An 18462-nucleotide genomic window follows, 5' to 3' on the forward strand; every position below is an offset into this window, starting at 1 on the left:
AGCTTTTTAGGCATAACTGCTTGTCCTCACAACAAACCAACCGCAATGCATGCGTTTATTTTCGCTCGGTAACAGTTGTGCAAAACGTAAAGCGGCAACAGCACAATATTGCACCACGTGACCAAGCTTGACACACAGCTGCAGAAATATAAAGAGCCCACATTATAATGATGCCGTTGCCCGCCGTGCAGTTGTGTGCCCCTGCAGTTGGCGGTAAGGTTATTGCACAACAAACACAGTGCAAAGAACATTCGACCTTATTGCGGAAATAACGAGCGGACGTGGACCTTGCAAGTAGTCCTATTAGAAGCACACACGCACAGAGGTTAGGGTCATAATATTCGTTAAAGGGTAGATATAGCGAGGGACATTGTACAAAATATTCGGAAAAGTGGTCCGGACGAGTTATGAATGATGTATAGATGTGATAGCTGAGTTGACGAACTGCAGTTGCTGTTGAGGCTCCCTGTGGACTGCCCACCTACGGTGAGTATATTTTATAAACAGGAAGACCAAAGCGAGAAAAGCGAATCTCATTCCGTTAGCGAATTGCCCGGTGATTGGTAAATAGGAATGTACAAAAAATGAGAACGGTGACTGCTCAAATACCAAAACTTTGTAAGAAAAGAGATGTTACTACATTACATAACCACCCACCATTGGACACCAAACCAAACCCCTGGGTTTTCAACTATTTTTCAACAACTATTATTACTAATGGCCATAAAGCCTTAGGTAGGTTAAAGTCGTTAGCTCCTGTGTTTCGAAGCTTCGCTTTCTAGCGAGGTCATTGAACCGAGACCGGTTCCCGCCAGTGACGTGGCGTCGATGAGTGACGTGGTAGGGAAAAGGCGATACCAGCCGATGGAGTTAACGCCGAGATCGAGGTTGTCCAGACGAACTTGTACCACGCCCATGAATGCCTTGTGATCCATGCGACCGTAATCGCCCCATACGATAACCTTAAAACAAAAGCTCCGTGTCAGATACGAAATTCTTCGTTAAAACAACCATTTATATATTATACATAAGTCATTTGTTTCTTTGTTGTTTCTGATATATGTATTTCGTCTACAATTCGGCATCGTCAGTATCATTTATTCAAATAGAACACATATTTTAAGAGTTCTATCTATTTAGAACACTGGTTCTTAACCTTTTTTCTAGCACGCCTCTTTTTAGTACCGGTCTTGTGCCTTACGCTCCCCCAAACTGTAAATAGGTTTCACACCAAAAGCAATTGTGTTTCTGTCGATCTAAGTAAATAAGCTAGCTAGCTAAACACTGCAACACGATAAAAACATAATATGTATCAATTTAAGATTTCTCATTTAACTAAAGAATTACGGGACGAATAAACGGTTTGTGACGAAACAGATGAATCATCACAAAAGGTATTTTATGACGCAATGTTTCTTGATGACGTAACAGTAACTTATCTGCACATTTTTCATTTTAAGTGTAAGATCTTTGTTCCGAAACTGTAAGAAAAATATAACAGACAGCATAGGACATTAAAGTCACTACAAAAAATTAAGTTTTGGTATAGAGCTTGCGCCCCCCTCCCGGTTAAGAACCACTGATTTAGAACATCCGCTACATAAAGAACATGGCTTTATACTTTGATATTGACGTCGTGTGCAAATAAAACGAAAGTGTATTAGCTTTGGAAGAATTGTTTATCATACCCTTACCATAACAGTGTTCCCGTATTGACTGGGATCAAACGTTAGAGTTTGATGGAAGGCTGGATCGAGGGTCCTTCGGGCGATCTTCGTTTTCTTTTTAGTAACACACTCCGCTCCGAACATCAAATAGACTTTAACGTAGGGAGCTGCAGAAGAAATGGTCAAGACATACGTAATGCAACAGTTTCCCAAAACAATTACTTTCAAAAACACTTCTTTCTTAGGTTGCATGAACGACAGTTGGATTTCAATTTCGGTCAACAACATTGGGTGACAATTATACAAAAACATGCAGTAAAGCCATATAAACGCCCTTAAAACAGCAATAAATAATATCAATTGCCCTGAGGGTAAATCATACCTGGCAACACCTTTGCGTTGGCTTTGGGCACGAGGTTCCGAGCTCTGATTACTTGAACTTCAAGCTGGCCTCCACGCTCGAAAAAACTTAACTGTGTCAAAAACACGAACGTCAGTGGGTTGTCCAACTACAATTGAAACATTTCAGTCATCACGCGTTACCTCCAGGTCGCCGAGAGAACTTGCGGCCAGTGTCTGTCTCCCAACCACTTGGCCGGGTCCGACCCCTCCGACGAAATCCTGTAGCGTTTTGTCGACCGATCTTTAGACAACAAATATTGTTAGTGGCGAGTTACATTTGCAAAACTTATGACGAGTCACAGTTAAACCCCAGCATCGGGCGACCGTTATACAATGTTCGTATACAACATAGGTTCCCAACCTTTTTTCTCCAATTTATCCCCCCTATAAGTTTTGAAATACAAATTCGAACGAAATTGTACCAAACTGAAAAACAGTGCAGCGAACCAAAAAATAATGTGAAAATATCAGATGATTTCGCCAAAACACGTCCGTTCAAAAGCTACACGGCGTACAGTGGAAAATTTGCTTGTTTACAAAATTTACCCCCAAGGGGTTGGAAACCGTTGGCATATAACAATGAATGATCAGCTTGAGTCCATGTGCTAATACTGTTTTAAGTTCTGGGCGAAGCGCAGCGTTTTGCGTAAGGACATTGAAAAAAAATGTCGTGCACTTACGAAGATCCTTCGGACACGAGACTTGGAATCGATCCAGAGGCAGAATCTTTGCTTCCCTCTCGCGTCAACTCCGGTTGGACGCCGTATTCTGAACTTCTTGCAGACGTCCTTTGTCCATCTATATTAAAAAACAAAACTTTTTGTTACATACGGGACGAACGTCGCTACGTCGACAACGCAATACTTTTAAATCTTAATCTTATACCGATATTCGCCTTTTTACTATAACGAACGATACCCACAAAAAAACGAGGTTCAGGATACCGTGCGAGGGTCCCAGCTTATGAAAGTATGTACCTATGTGACTGGTGCTTTGGCTTCTGCTTTTCAATCCGACAATACTCGTGATCTTCGAACCAATGTTGCTTTTTCTCGCGTTCCGCGACTCGGTGCTTTTCTGACGTGGCGTGCTGGAGCCCGACGATGCGGAACCGTTTTTGCGGACAGGCGACGATTTGTTCTGCAAATTAATCACAATTTAGCGCACTTCATATTATCCATTCCAACAGGCCTTCATGTTGGAGGGGGTTAGTAAAAATACAGGGTATTTAATGTAGCAATCGTTCATTTTAGTTGCACATGGGATTTTATTTTGCACGAAAGCCTTTCAAAAGTGGTTGGATTGAATGGTGGCTGTGAATAACAAGATTCAAAGGAAAATCAACTCACGTTATTGGTTTTGTGCAAGTTGGAACCGAGACTCATGCTCTTAGATATCGCCTCGCTTTTCTTGCGAATGGTTGTTCTGCCAAACTCACTGCAACAAACAAAAACGTCAGCCCGCTTGGAATGTTAACTTGAAAGCAAATCTACCTTGGCGACGCAGGTTCATCCATTCCTTCCTTGTTATGGGCTGAAGGGCCTGTGACGTCAGTTCGCCTGGTGTCGCCGGATTGTTGTGATACGGTTGAATGTGCGTCGCTACTGAGTCTTCGGGCCTAGAAATAACCCAAGGTGTTTACTTTTTAAAAACCCAAGTATTTTTTGAAATTTATTGAATTTTTGAGGTTTTTTTTTAATTCACAAAAGAAGTTGTCGAGTAAAGGTTAACTAGGCCGGTTAGATAAAACCGTAGTTATGAGGTAAATTCATCATCTAGTCATTTTAAAACAAAACTACATGTCATCGTAAATCAACATCTTTCTCATCTTGCAACTTACAATGGCTTGTTGCTGAGTGCTGTAATCCTCCCCGACTTGAAGAGAGTCCTTGGAGCAGGAGGACGGAGGTTGTGGGGAGTGATCGGAAGACCTGGTGCGATCCCGCATACCGGACTTGGAGGATTCGACATCCCGTCTTTTCGGCCGGACTGTGGATGATGACCTTGACCGGATTTCTAAGAAGGGGAAAGGCAAAAATAATTTATTGCTGCACTGGCAAAAATCATTTCATTAGTCTCGTTCGAGTCGTAAACTGGAAACGAGTCCAACTTGACATAATCCAATTCCACACAATGGGGTGCATCTTTATACCTGGAACACTGGCGTTTCGATAAGTGGATGGTGCGAGCGGCAACACACGTCCTTCGTGGAGTTGTTCATCTGCACCACAGCGCGTGGCGTCCCCTGGCGCATAGGATGAAGAGGAAGAGCACGGGGAGGCCACGCGGTGGGGGTAGGGAGCGCGCGAGGCGTTTTGTGGGCGTGGCGCGTCGGGTTTGCGATAATCGGCGTTCATCTTTCCTTCATATGCATCGCTAAAGAACAATTATTGAAAGTAAGTAATGTTTTCATAGATTAAGTAAATGTATTGTAATTTCAAATAATGTTACAACATGATTTTGCATAATATTCACCACTAACAATTTCAAACACATAATATGGCAATAAAACAAGACAGTTTTAACCGAAAACAACTAACAAGAGTTGTTATGTGAACATTTCAAAAGACATTACTCATACTAAACCAACAAACACCGGAACAAGTCCCATTGTCCTCACCTATAATTTGATTCGCTGGAAACGCGGCGATGATGGCGATCGAGCCGCGGCTGCTCCAAGCCTACGTGACCTCGTCGCATCATGGTAGGCGAGCCATACTCCCCGTAATGTGACGTTGAATGTGAGACACGCGAAGCAGCGGCGCCCCGACTCGGTAACGTCATCGAGCCGAGGCCAGGGGTTGAATGGAAGTGCTTGGTTCCCCGATAGGGGGTCTGGTCCATGCCTTTACCAACCGGCATTAGGTTAAACCAGTGTGGCATGTCGTCGAGTCGGGCAAGACCAAGATCGATTAGCACCTGATGGACGAAATGTTCGACAATTAGTTCTTGTATCACTTAGAAGAGAACCATACTCCAACCAGAAGTGTAAAAAAATATGATGTCACATTTAGGCAAAAAAGACGATAATTGTTTTTAGATTTTAAACTTTCAGACGTTTGTCGTTCTAAATCATTTTAATATCCTTCGGTTGATCTATTTTGATGTTACTTCCGCTAACAACAATCACGGAAAAAGATTGGAACGGATAAAGCAATTAAAAATGGTTTTCTGACATTTGACGTCGCAATATTTACAGCGCGCTTCCGTAATAATTTCCGGGCGGACGACGTGCATGACGGTAAAATCGATTTGCGCATCGGAATGAAGCACGGCTACCTCTCCCAAGAAGTGGTTGTTGCTTTCTACAGACCGATCCAGATCCCAAATGGTAAGCTCGAGGGACATTGAGCCCAAGTCTCCCCTACGTATAGGCCCGTACACGAACGACTGATTCCAAGTTGGAGCCAACGTTTTCTTGGCGGTTTTGGTACGTCGTTTTGATGCATCACTGCGATCTGTGTGGGAAGTGAAACTTAACGTTAAAATGATCTTGATGCAAACAGTTCATGATTCAAACGTTCAATTACAGAACAGGTACAAGCAGAGTGGCAATCAACCGGCGTCAATCCTCACGAAAGTAACACATCATTATCTAAGCACCCGAGAGCTTTTTTTGCGGCAGTTAAGGCGCAAACCATCTGCCCACAATCAATAATTAATGAGCGACTTTTGCGAAAAGTTTCCGCGGATTTGGAGAAAAGCCCCAGGAATTCGTTTCACCTACCTGGCAACAGGTACATCTTTACGTAAGGATTCCTTGTCAGTCCGCCGGGACGAGGTGAAAGCTCAACCGCTTGCAGCGTGGTGACGTAGAGTTGTTGAGTGGCCTCGTCATACCAGAGTCGCACCTGCCACACAAGGAAATACCGCGTTCGACAGGGAATTTAATAATTCAGAACAGACTGCCAATTGCCATGGGCGGCGGAGGCGTCTGCGTGGCGATAGGATTGGTTTGGGTTTTTTGGGGGGGAGGGTGGCGCAGAGCAGCGTTTTGTGTTTTTTTCTCAGTCCTTACCACTAAAAACATGATCGTTTGATAAATTCATGGAGTGCTGTCGGTGTGTGTTGTCAAACAAAAAACTTTTGAAATTCGAAAACTTGATTGCGACAGACAATGCAAATGTGTTTCTGTTTCCCAACGGATACGAAAATTGTCGCAATGAAATTAAAGGCGTCATAAACGTTCATATTACTCGTAAAAAACACTTCTTCCACCACCAGTTACGGTTTTTTCCGCTTTAGCGACGTAACTACACTTCAGTTTCCTAAAACTCATGTAACAAATTCACTGGTGTTTGTTTCGTGCAATCCAGTTTTCCTATGTACGAAATCCACAGTTAAATACAATGAATGTAGGATTTGCTGTCAATATGCAGGTTCAAACCGGTACATTCCGATACAAACAGCACAAACACAACCTTTAGTTCATAGCATTTCGCAGAGTTGTGTAAAAGCACGTTTGTTACCCGCAACGTGAAGTGTAACATTAACAACCACAACGGGAGAACGTTAAATTGTTGCACGAATTCGACAAGTGCGCAGGTACTTCCCCGGTTAAAGAGTGCAGCGAACGTGCTCACAAGCCGCGATTTATCGTGATAAACGAATTCCAGTCGACGCACGCAAAATGTTTTTCGAAGAATCAAGAGTTCTTCTACTCACACTAACGCGTTCGGTACCGCACGTATGTTTTGGAACGAAAACGCGCGAATATCAGATAAGCAGCGTAAATTTCTGTGGTTTCTCAGCAAAATTCTTCAGCGATTGTTGACCTCGCAAACGTGCGCACACGGTGTTTAAATGCTTATTGTATCTTTTAATATAGAAGGATATTTTCCATTGATATATTCCTTTTAGCCAGGAAAGCGATTTGCCTTATTTGCCATGTTACATTTATTTGAACATGTAGACCTTTTTAGTAGTGATGTAAGCATTTCAAAAAAAAATTGTTTGAGTCACATATATTAAAACCAAGAACGTTTGTGGCAAAATCGTCCCTAAAATGCCTGAAAATTAGAGTGCCTAGTCACAAATACGGACAAATGAAGACGATATGACAGCCCTGCTGTATTGAATTGCTTTTAAACGAAGTGCTGTGACAAATCAAAATCCATCCGATGTGCCAGAGGAATATTAACCAGACATTTAATGTGTTTTAGAATGTCAGTGCTTTTGTACATTATTTGGAGACAAAAATAATTTTTAGACTTATTAAGTGCCTTGCTTCTGGATTAACAGATCATGCGGGATTATGACAGCTACACAAGAGTTTTAGTGAAAGGGCGTTGTGACTCATGTCTCATAACAGAAGTAAGCAGAAATGAGTCGCTCGATTGAGAATCACACTTAAGCCGCAACCTTTGACATTCAGGAAACGGCGATTATAACCTCAAAGCCAGCGAAGTGTTTTCGCAAGTGAACAAGTCTTTGAAATTAAGAGAACAACGTGTGAAAAACGCACGGCACAATACAATTACAATATTTAATGTTTACCTCTAGCTTGCCAGGAAACTTTGATGGGGTGTTCGACCGTCTGTTGCTTGTATGCTGGTGATGATAATGGTGATGTTGACGTCCCATGGAACGGTGTCCGTTAGCTAAGTGGGTGTCATCGTCCCGCTTCTGCGAATCGAAGGAACTGCTACTGGATTCTGTGACCGGTTGATTTTGGCGCGTTTCAGGAATACGAGGCACGTCCTTGATCGGCCGCGATACTGTGAGTTCCACCTGTAGCGGAAACAAGATACGATAAAATGGGTTGCAACAAGCAGCGCGTGAAACTAAAAGCTAGAACGCTTGAAGTTGTGCTACACTTAATATGCACTGGAAAAAAAACAGCTTGACGCAGAAGGTTTTTCCCTAGCAGTTGTGATGAAAGAGTTTGTTTGTGGAACCTAATATCATTTTGGACTTCCTAGATAAAGAAATATTACCAAGCGATAAGTGTAATTTGAAACCTCAACTCTACACATATCTAAATACTCAATGTAATAGAAATATTACTTAGTACTCACCAACTTATCTTCCTTTGATTCAAGCACTGCTTCGTACACTTCGTCGAAGGTGGCGTCTTGCAAACAATGTTCATTCCACATGATTACTTCATCACCAGGTTTCAAGTGACCAACGACATCAGCCAAACTTCCTCGCTTCACTTTGGTTATAAATGCGCCTAACCGACCAGCTTCGGTCATTTTTCCGCCCACAACCTGCAACAAAGCCATGCAACGTGTTACTATGCATCAGTGATTCCCAAACTTTTTGTGGTTGCATACCACTTGGAGGTAGACAATTTCGACGCGTACCACCTAGTCCAGTGTAACAAAGTAACCCAGGGGATGAAGTAACAAACATTTTGAGATCACCTACGATTTTTTCAAAATTCGAACTATATCCACAATTACGGAAAGGTGCTCGCGTACCACCTGGAATGTGGTCGCGGACCACTAGTGATAAGCGTACCACCGGTTGGGAAACACTGATATACATCATATATCGGCATGGTGCGTTTGAAGTCGAAATGATTAAGATCTTACTTTTAAACCAAGGATAGCGCCGCCCTGGTTCCCAAGGTGACCTGGCTCCGTCGCGATTTCTTTGTTCAGGATCATGTTCCCGATGAGGAACCTGCCGTCCTGAGACGGTTGCCAGGAAACGGGTTGCTATGAGAAAGATTACAACACCTTGTATAACGACGGGTAGAATAACAGCGAAAAACAAGCAAACAATAAAGTCCAAAATCACTGCTAACACACCACAACACCGCATGCATCGTGCAAATGACAAATTAAGTTCCGAAAACAAAACAAGGTAATCACCACACCTTGTTAGCAAAAGTTTCGTCGCTATGTGCTGTGTTTATACTCGAGCCCGTGTCTATGCCAGAGTCCAGGGCAGTTGGTAAAGAAGAAAACGAGCCAACAATGAACTTGGGTCTGTTTCCAAAATTACCGAACGGCTCCGCGTCGAACGAATGCGGGTGGTCTGCTTTGTAGCGTTCGTTCACAGAGTGGGTGAAATGCACACGTTTTCCGAGACGCTTTTTTTGCGACATGACCGCCCCCGAATAGTGGCCGCGCCATTCGCTGTGCCACGGTGAGGACAGCGAGAGTAGACGGAACGGCATGCTATCGTTGACTGGTGACGACGAATCTGTTGTTGATTGCATGCAGTTTTGAACACAACGGAAAACATGCAAAAATCAAGTGACATAATTACGTACGGCAACACTTAAAACACGTGATTCGGGGACAATAAACATTGGGAATTGTGAAGGTTTAAGAAGGTTCAATTATGCTGGACTGATTTATTTCAAGCAAAACTATGTTTGAAGACTTCTGTTTGCTTACATGATCAGTATTTTCATTGGTAAGTAGTTCAATAACAGGCAGTTGGATTTTGCCCTCCTAATTAGCAGTTAATCCAAAAATTAATCTCCAATATTGAACCATATGGCCTGTTACATTTGTACAAGTCTACGGTCCGAATTGCTATGTTTCATGTACCAGGCAGTGACAACAACAACAAACATGCAGTGCTAAATAGACACCATTTTACAGTGAGAGCAAGCTTTATGTATTTAGTGTGCAACATGTCATGCACACATAAAGTACCTTCTCTGCATTGGGGATAGTGTAAGCAGAGTGGTAGCCACTTTCAATACTTTTCATTAATGTTGATTGCCCTGGAAAGTTAAGCAGCCAATGTACACACCAATAAACTTTTACAAAACCCACTGAACAAAATTTGACAGATATTATTTTCATGTCACTGTGTGGCCTGCAGGGCCAATTCTCCTAGCAATCAATCAGTCAGCTGATGTACAAAAAGCCCAAGCCTGTCACATTACCAGATCAATGCTTGCCTGTGCGAAATCAATCAGGCCATTTTCATGCCCTGAAACCCTATTCCATTAAAACAGATTGTGCAAAATTCAATTAGACTAATCACATCTGGGTAAAGTGACACTTCTGACTGAGAATAAACTGCTGACAGTGAAATGATAAGTGATAATGTCTAAATGAAAATATATGACATGCCTAATCAAAAAGAAAAACCTCACAAAAATAGGTATTTGAAAATCAAAAACAAAATTTTTGCAAATCAAAACAAATATTAACTTTTTCTGTGACAATGCAAATCCCATAGCTGCTCCTTAGCACAAAACATAACCTGCTTTTACCTCTTCTGCCAAATGTTTCTCCTCTGTCGGCATCATCACAGCTTGAATATTCAGGAGTGGATTGCAGTTCTTCGTCGGTGCTGCTTAAGGATGGTTTTCTACGCAAATGCTTGCCTGCATGACAACATAATTTCATTACGTGGACTGAAATCAATGCTAATTGAATAAGTGGTAATTACAGATTGACGCTTGGACAACTGAGTGGTGGACATCAACCATTTTCTGATGGTCAAAACAGACAAAATTGTAAAATGCATTATCCATTATTTTACAGCACTACTTTTACAGATGTTTTACGGTACATTATGTTTGGAACTTTTTGCTGCATACAGCACAATTCTCAGAGACCGAAAAAAAACCATAATAGGGATTCTGTGATATTATTACATCAGGATGTTGCAATGATGACATATCTAATTGTTTGATGTTGTTATGTTGAAGTGATTTTTTGCTATAATAATTATAAACTACAAATGCACAAATTCAATACAATACAAGAAAATATAGTAATTGAAAATATGCAGACCAAAATACCTGTCCTACTTCTATGTTTGTTGTACTGCTTTCTTAAAGTAGAAACTTGCAGACCTTCAGTTTCTGAATGGTAGCTGGTTGAACGCTTGTGGTGGTAGTGGCTCCGTATTGGAATGTGGTTTTCATGAAGATTATCAGCAGATCCACTAAATCTGGGTAATAAGGCATCATTGCATTTTTATGACTGAAGGAATGGTCTTTCACAACAAGGATTATTCAGTGGTTTATATCCATGAGGAAGATTAAAATACCACACTGGTTGTGCTGCCAGATTACACAAATCAGTTCACTGGAATAAACTGATGTGCACGCTTTCAACCATTTTCAGGGCAATATACATTCTCATTTATATTTGCAAGCCCTTTCTTATATCCACTTGCGAATTTATTGAATATATTTACACAGAGTCAATAAAAAGGGAAGTTACACTTGCTTTGTTTAAATTTTCATTCAGCAAACAGCGGACTAACAAAGCCAAAAAATATTTCGTGCCCACCTGCTTCGAGTACTATTATAAGTGGCATATTTCTTGTTAACACCAGATGCCCTTTGCCTCTCATTATGCACCATTTCACCTTGTCGGTGGCCACTGTATGATGCTGAATAATTTTGGTACGATTGAAGATCTTCATTCTACAAATAACAAGTCAATACATGTCCTTTTTAACATATTATTATTCAAATATAGGTACAAGTTAAGGTGCTAATAAAAAGTAATAATAACATAAATAAAAAAGCACAATGGCATAAGAATGTGTTTCTTAAAAAACTAAAAGTCACGATATTTTGTTGTAAAATGGGCTAGGTTAACGTTAGTAAATCAAATTTTATGTTGTAATCAGCGTACAAAGAAGTAGCATAAGGTAAGCCAATCCAATCAGGACATCAGCTCTCGAACAACTGGTCAATGTATACTTTTCATACCATAGGGTCTGAATCCATGCTGTCGAAAGATTCTTGTCTAAGTTCAATTCTGCGTCGACTTCCACCTGGCTCTGTTCGTCGTTTGGGGTTTGTCAAATTGTTTGAACTTTCTGTGCTACTGACAGATGCTGGAAAAGGGAAATCGACTTTGTCAAAAATTGCAACAACAACACTACATCCCCTAAAAAACTTACAGCGTTGATGGTGCTTCACATATTTTTTATTTGACCGTCTTCCTGGTGAAAGAGGTTCTAAACAAATGGACCAATTTCATTTTAAACAACAAATTACTTTTTCAAAAATGTTTACTGTTTTGCATTCTTAGTTTTAACAGTTGATTGAACTAAATATTCCACTTTTTTCAGTCAAACTTTTTTGGGGTTCTGACACACTTCAATTATCTGTAATTGTTTGTGACACACCACACTTTTAAGTCAGTTTACATTTCAAATGTTTGAATATAGCTTATTTTTCAAAGTGTTGAATGCAAAGTATTGGCTGTTTATGTGAACATACTGTCTTAATCCAGAGCTATAAGACCGTTAAGCACCTTGTTTTTCCAGTTTCATGGATAATTAACTGGGTTACATTTGTAATTGTGTGGTGACATACAAGCCCGCATACTATTGTTCATATTTACAAGTTTTGCAAAGCACATTATGAAACCTTTTTTAGAAATCATTCTTTAGTATTATTTAGTGAAACTTTTGTGGGCCCCTTCAGCCCCTTTGAAAAACCCAGACCCATACATATAAACCAATACAAAATAGTTTTGATAGCAAAGGATTTTTCATACTTAGGTTCGGCATTTAAAATTTAGATATTACACTTTCACAATAAAATTAATATAAATTTAATAATCATATTTACTACTACGTAAAAAAAGTACATAATTTTAACTGTTACCAGCATAGGATGGTCTTGGGCTTGATGGCTTCTGGCTTTTTTCCAACATGCTAGGATACATTGGCATGTAGTCTTGGGTATTATTAGCGAGAGGACAAGCTTCATTGCTTGATGTAGGATACACATGTGGCTTTGGTGAAGGACTCCTGGAATAACTTGAATGACTTGGCCTTGACATTTGAGGGCTATCTTGGTTGCGGCGGTCAGGTCTTGGTGATCGAGGACGACTTTTTTCAGATTGATGCGACTTATTTGACAAACTGCTTTTGTCACGCTGCATGCCATATTCATTGGTTGTTGATTCACTTTCTGCTTCTGAAGTAGCAGCTGAACGTGTGACAAAGGCATTTGATTCAACATTTGATTTGACAGGTCTGACTGTTTCTTCATGAACCAAGTTTTGGGAGGCAACTTTATATCCAGTATTACTTCTGGTTTGAGATCTCTCTTGTACATTGTTTTGCCTTTGCCTTGTTGCAGGTACATTTTGCTTTTCATTAACTTGGGCAGTGGGAGCTTTTTGTGCTAATTCTCTCAGTTGTTCGGTGACCATGGCATGACTTCTTTCATCGTAATGTAAGTCTTGTTTGGGCTTTGCTGCAACTGGTTGTGTAAAACTTTCAGACAAGGCACTTGAGGATTCCAGTCTAAACACAAATACATACTTCAAATCAAACTTTAACAAACCTCAAAAAAACATAGACAATAATTTATTTTAACACAATGGAAGGTCTATAGTTCCTGCAGTAAGTTTACTCTTTTTAGGTACTGTACTTTTGTTGATTGTGTGAGGGTGGGTTTCCATTTGCAGGGCTTTCCCCAGGTTGGTTGATGGCCTGCTGCTGCCGGTAGAGAACCTTTTCAGAATGGGTGCTGGATCGACGTTTTCCTTGCATAATCCGCATCTGTGCTTCACCACTGTCGCTTTCTTCAACACCAGTAATGTGCATTTCTGAAAAACATGATAAGCACATGGTTATGAAATCACTGCAGTCCTTGCTTTAATATAGAACCTGTAAGATTTTTTCAACAATCAAGAATTAAGTAAAGGTTTAAAAATATCCAAATACCTTCAGTATGAAGTGTTGCATCATTAGATGGTGTTGGTGAAGTTGATTGTTCTGCTTTGGTAAGTTGAGGTTCACTATTGCCCTTCTTTAATTTGCCTTTAATTGATACATTAGCACTTTTGCTTCCCTTATGATTTCCAGAAAAGGTATGTTCTCTTCCCTCTATATGGGCTAGGCTTGCTGACCCAGGGACCTTCCTGTTGGCTTGGATTTGACTCAACTCTGGAAATTAGTTCGGTTGTGTAACTTTTTTGGAAATATGGTTTTCATTTCACTTTCAACAAAATTCGGTAATCTTACCATGGGCTGTAATAGGTTCAAGTTTCAATGTCAATTTTGACTGATTTCCATTGTACCAAGCACCAGTTTTGGTAATAGACTCCTGTTGCTTCCGACATTGGTTGCAAACCCACATAGCCTAAAAAAAGTGTGTGCTAAGTGGCTTGTAACTAACAATGTTTTGTGGAGCAACTTGGATTTGTATTTGTAGTTTTAGTTTTTTAAACTGCTTTTAAAGTACGCTGTAGCATAAGTTTAAGGTTCATAAATAAACCAACACACTTTTGAAACAATAAAATCACAATGACCTAGGCATGTTTTAAAATAGTCTATTATGTGGAATTGCGCTTTGCATAAAAAATCACTTGGGCATTACATTAATTTGCTCATGAATGAACATGAAAGCACAACTGAAATATTGTATACGGATCTGAAACTTCAAAAAAGAAAATTGGAACTGAAGGCATAATGTACAATATCAAAGGATGAATGGAATTGTGCAGATATGTATTTTTACATTCTTTAATGCGAAAAGGTGTAACTACAAAAATAGTCTTTGTGGTTGGTAAGTAGGAAAAAGACACCTTTCTCTGCCCGCTACATGTTGATTAATAATTTATGACAATACTGGGATATGTCGAGGCCGATGGAAGGAGAGTTAACCTTAAGTCAATCGCAAAGCGGAGCAAATTGGACAATACTACAACTTGTGCAGACTGGCAGTAAAGATACAAAACACTCTAGTCTTTAACAGCGATCAATGGTAGTCGCGCAAAACTAGAATGCAAAACGAAAGCGCACTTGCGCTGTCGCACAGCGGGCACGTTTTGATAGGTTGCGCCATAATGCACCTATCGATCGAATCTCGCTCCGCCTCCACCAAGAGTTCTGTCCAGACCGGCAACATACGACGATTGGAATTCGCAAGGACAAATTTACCGGGGATTTTTTTTCTACATTCAGTAAGAATAGAAGACCACTTATCATTTGAAAAGATGGCTAGACAAATTCCGCATTCCAACAAAAACAAAAAAACAGCGTGTTTGACCTAAATTTGTCCCGCCACCGCAACTTGCGTCACCAGCGCCGTTCGCGGGTAATGTAATTTGGGGACATCAAATAGCGAGAAGGGCGAAAGGGAAGGTGGCCTTTGAGGTGGCAGTTTCCGACTGCGACGTCGCCGAATTGCGTCACGGAGACTTGTTGCGTGAACTACGTGAGTTGACTTTTTGCCGAAGAACCGCAGTTGTCAGAACCACTGAATTATTCAATGCGCGTATTGACAATAGCCGCCGAGCGACGCTCTTAGCGCGATTACCCAACGGTCTAAGACCAATGAAAGTACCCGGTTGAGATCAAGGCCAAAGTGCGTAGGTTTTGTGCTGAAAATATCCACATGACGTCATGGGTTGTGCTGCTGCAATTGATGCGATTGCACCAATCCATATCGTTTACAAGTAACTAACGAAGTAAATTTCCCGGCGTTTTATAATTCGATTCAATAGACATACGTAGTATTGACTAAAATCACTGATTGAATTATTTGGACGTAAAAGATGGGCATAACAGTCAACATTGGCTAGAATGGAAAAGCGCTTTTCTTTTTTTTTAGCGCTGGGAAATCAGCATATTTCAATGTCGCCGGTAAAAGCCCTTTTAATGCGTGGACTTGAACTAACGCAGTAGCAACGATGACGAGTCAAATGCGCCAATCGATCGAAACCTGTTCCTCTGAAGATAATGCCACTCCCAACACAAGCACGGCCCAACATTAAATTTGAAGGAAAGGAGTAAGAAGGCGACGAAGTCACGTAACAACGGACTGACAATACACTGTCGCTCTTCGTCGAAAAATCAAACCAATTCTGCGTCGCACAAACAGCGGTAATGGCTTCCGATCCATTATTAATATTTCGAAGTGCAATTCAAAACGTATAATCGATATTTTATTTCTTGTGTTGGCCTCCCCAATGTAGAAGGTAAAAGTAACCACAATCATATCTAACAGTACAGACCAGTTACACTGGACATATAAATATGATTCTTATTGGAAGTTTAAACAAATATGCTTCAGTATTCAGAATATGTGACATATGCACAAACTTGTTTTAAAATGCACAAAATCAAAAAAGATCCAGACACTTGTATGCATGCTTGAAAACAGCCCAGTTCGTTTTTAAGGAAGCAACAAAATATTCTTGTTTATACACGTACCATTCTTTCATTCTGTTCCGATGTGGAATCCAGGAAAAAAGAACATGCAGCAAAAACAAAAATATCAGGATGCTACTTGGTTAAAAAAATGCAAACATCAACATAAAAGGCATACTGTGTTCAGCATAACTGTGCTTTTGGCCGATTAGCCAGTTGAGTTACCAAAAAACTACAAAACTACCACTACAGCCTAACATATTAACTGTTTTTATATATATAACAAAACCAGGCAACTATATCATGCTAAACAAAAAGAGTGTCTTGGTATTCAAAAGTTTTGCACAAAAAATCGTTACATGAAACAATTGAGCAATTTTTACCTTGCTTGATCTTAACATAACCCGACCACCACATCGGGAGCAGAACTTGGTGGCACAGTAAGAACATGTGTGCCCACATCCTTCCACCAACTTGGTTTTTCGACACATGGCACATACCTTCACAACAAAAACCCGATTATATGCACATGTATAACACCTATATTATCATTTTTTAAGCACATCAACCAAATTTTTTTACCTGGCCACTATCTGAGTTTGACAATTGCCTTTTTGGTGGGCTTAGCACAGTTTGACTGGATGATTTTTTGACATGTTCTTTATAATTATCGAACTGTTCCTGAAGATTTCTGAACAAAAAAGGAGCCATGCAGTTCACCGCAGAAACACACAAAATGAGTTATAATACAAAAACCTCATTATTTCAGACACAAACAAACATGTTTACATATTTAAAAGTTATTACTATACTAGCTAGTATATACTTTATCATTAACTTCTCTTTCTTTTCTTCATCCTGCTGTCTTTTGATGACAGACAAAATCTGATTTTGCTCTTCTTCAGTTAAATGACTGATGTCTGGAAGTTCCATCGGTATGAGTTTCTCAGGAGGTAAATATCCAAATAAAAAATCCTTGTTTCCAGAAGAGACCACACTCTTGCAAGATCATATTCCTCAGGTTTCAGACAACTGTGTCTCACATTTCACCTTTTTATCAACAAGATTTCAGTATGAAGTCATATTATGTAAAACAAATTGCAAAGCTACGTGGACCACGGCAAAAGAAATAGAACATTAAAAACCTTTATCTAAAATAATTCTCTTAGTCAGCAAGGATTTTGGTAATTAAAGCCAGAAAGTAATTGATGCAATTCCAAATAAGAGCCATTGAATTATTTATAAACTTGTAGTTTGTGGCACAAAAATGTCACTAATGCATCAGGTCCTTGCCCAGTAGACAAGAGGTACTCGCCCAACAAACTATGCCCAGTAAATAAGGGGAAAGATAAATGTATTGTTAGTGCAAAGAATATTGTTGTTATCTCAGCTTTCTTTTGGGACATAACCTTTTTCCTAAAAGTTATGTTCATTAATTATTTAAACAGCCTATGAATCATTGTGTTTGACTGTACAGCAAATACTCTTCATATTTAATGAAAAAGAAAATATTTATCAGTTTGTTGGGAAATACAGCTGCGCCACCAGATTTTTTTTGAATATTTTCTAGACCCACATCACAATAAAATACATTGAAGTGTGAATGATACAAAACACATCACAAAAATGAATACACATAGCCTATCTAAAATTAGATAGATATACAATAGCCAAGAATGAGGAAAGAATGAAAATCATTTTTTTTGTTTATAATGCACAGGAATTATCATCTAAACCTGTTTGCTAACAGTGTTTTCAGGAATTTACATGATTGCACATGTTCCAACACACACTGCAGTTTCACACTCTTTATCTGTGTGCATGCCAACTATACTAAAGACCCAAACTGCACCAAAGACCATAAGTGTGCAACATATATACATTCTGTTTAGTGTGATTTTCAACAAGTATACCTCAACAATATGGAAAACACTAATACACAATAACACAGCCAGGTCGCAAACTTTGATCTAATATAACATTGCTTGTCTCTACCATATAATTCAGACCCACGTTTTCAAACATTTAATTATTTGCATAGCGTACATATAAGTGATTAACAAAGGAAACTTAATATCACATTCAAATGCACTATATCAGCGTGAGTTTACTGCAAAAAAGTACTCAAGAGTGTCAAGTGATAAGTAACAATCACTTAAGTAAACAAGCGGTTCAATCACTTTGCACTTATGAACATTTTACACTACCGTTCATCTGTTTGACACTAACCAAACATATACGTTTTACTTTCCCACTCACAGACCTTCAGCTTGTGCTACAAGTCTTAAGTTCTTAACAACGCTATTGGACAAAATGTCAACATTAAACTCTTCACCACGATGCC

The 18462-nt window shown here is 39.8% G+C and overlaps 1 protein-coding gene across 3 annotated transcripts; it reads right to left on the reverse strand.

Moving 5' to 3' along the window:
• Nucleotides 1-41: 41 nt before the first annotated feature.
• LOC145911432 (regulating synaptic membrane exocytosis protein 2-like) lies at nt 42-17220 on the reverse strand. Of its 3 annotated transcripts, none has more exons than XM_082998759.1 (30): nt 16945-17220; nt 16701-16809; nt 16502-16618; nt 16182-16193; nt 13989-14106; nt 13689-13910; nt 13393-13570; nt 12619-13265; nt 11907-11963; nt 11713-11840; nt 11285-11421; nt 10789-10940; nt 10255-10368; nt 8896-9224; nt 8609-8734; nt 8087-8281; nt 7566-7799; nt 5797-5920; nt 5349-5527; nt 4690-4988; nt 4222-4445; nt 3910-4085; nt 3563-3687; nt 3419-3506; nt 3047-3209; nt 2750-2867; nt 2211-2310; nt 2050-2140; nt 1695-1834; nt 42-962 (listed from the first exon to the last, which is right to left on the reverse strand). In XM_082998759.1, exons 1-30 carry the CDS (start codon nt 17049-17051, stop codon nt 750-752), a joined length of 5022 nt encoding a protein of 1673 aa, XP_082854885.1. In that variant the 5' UTR covers nt 17052-17220; the 3' UTR covers nt 42-749. The 3 variants fall into 3 exon arrangements, with proteins under 3 accessions (XP_082854885.1, XP_082854887.1, XP_082854886.1); XM_082998761.1 differs by lacking the exon at nt 8896-9224 and adding an exon at nt 9686-9756; XM_082998760.1 differs by lacking the exon at nt 16182-16193.
• Nucleotides 17221-18462: the final 1242 nt, after the last annotated feature.

Source organism: Ascidia mentula, chromosome 8, assembly GCF_947561715.1.
Source record: "Ascidia mentula chromosome 8, kaAscMent1.1, whole genome shotgun sequence".
In the NCBI taxonomy this organism is placed as follows: Eukaryota; Metazoa; Chordata; class Ascidiacea; order Phlebobranchia; family Ascidiidae; genus Ascidia; species Ascidia mentula.

Bases quoted from the DNA above. Each gene is read 5' to 3' on its own strand.
- LOC145911432 (XM_082998759.1), bottom strand. From the start codon at position 17,051: ATGGAACTTCCAGACATCAGTCATTTAACTGAAGAAGAGCAAAATCAG. The intron at 5,528-5,796 runs GTAGGTGAAACG...CTTCCCACACAG, and splicing joins AAAGATGTACCTGTTGCCAG to ATCGCAGTGATGCATCAAAA. The intron at 2,311-2,749 runs GTAAGTGCACGA...TGTTGTCTAAAG, and splicing joins CTCGTGTCCGAAGGATCTTC to ATCGGTCGACAAAACGCTAC.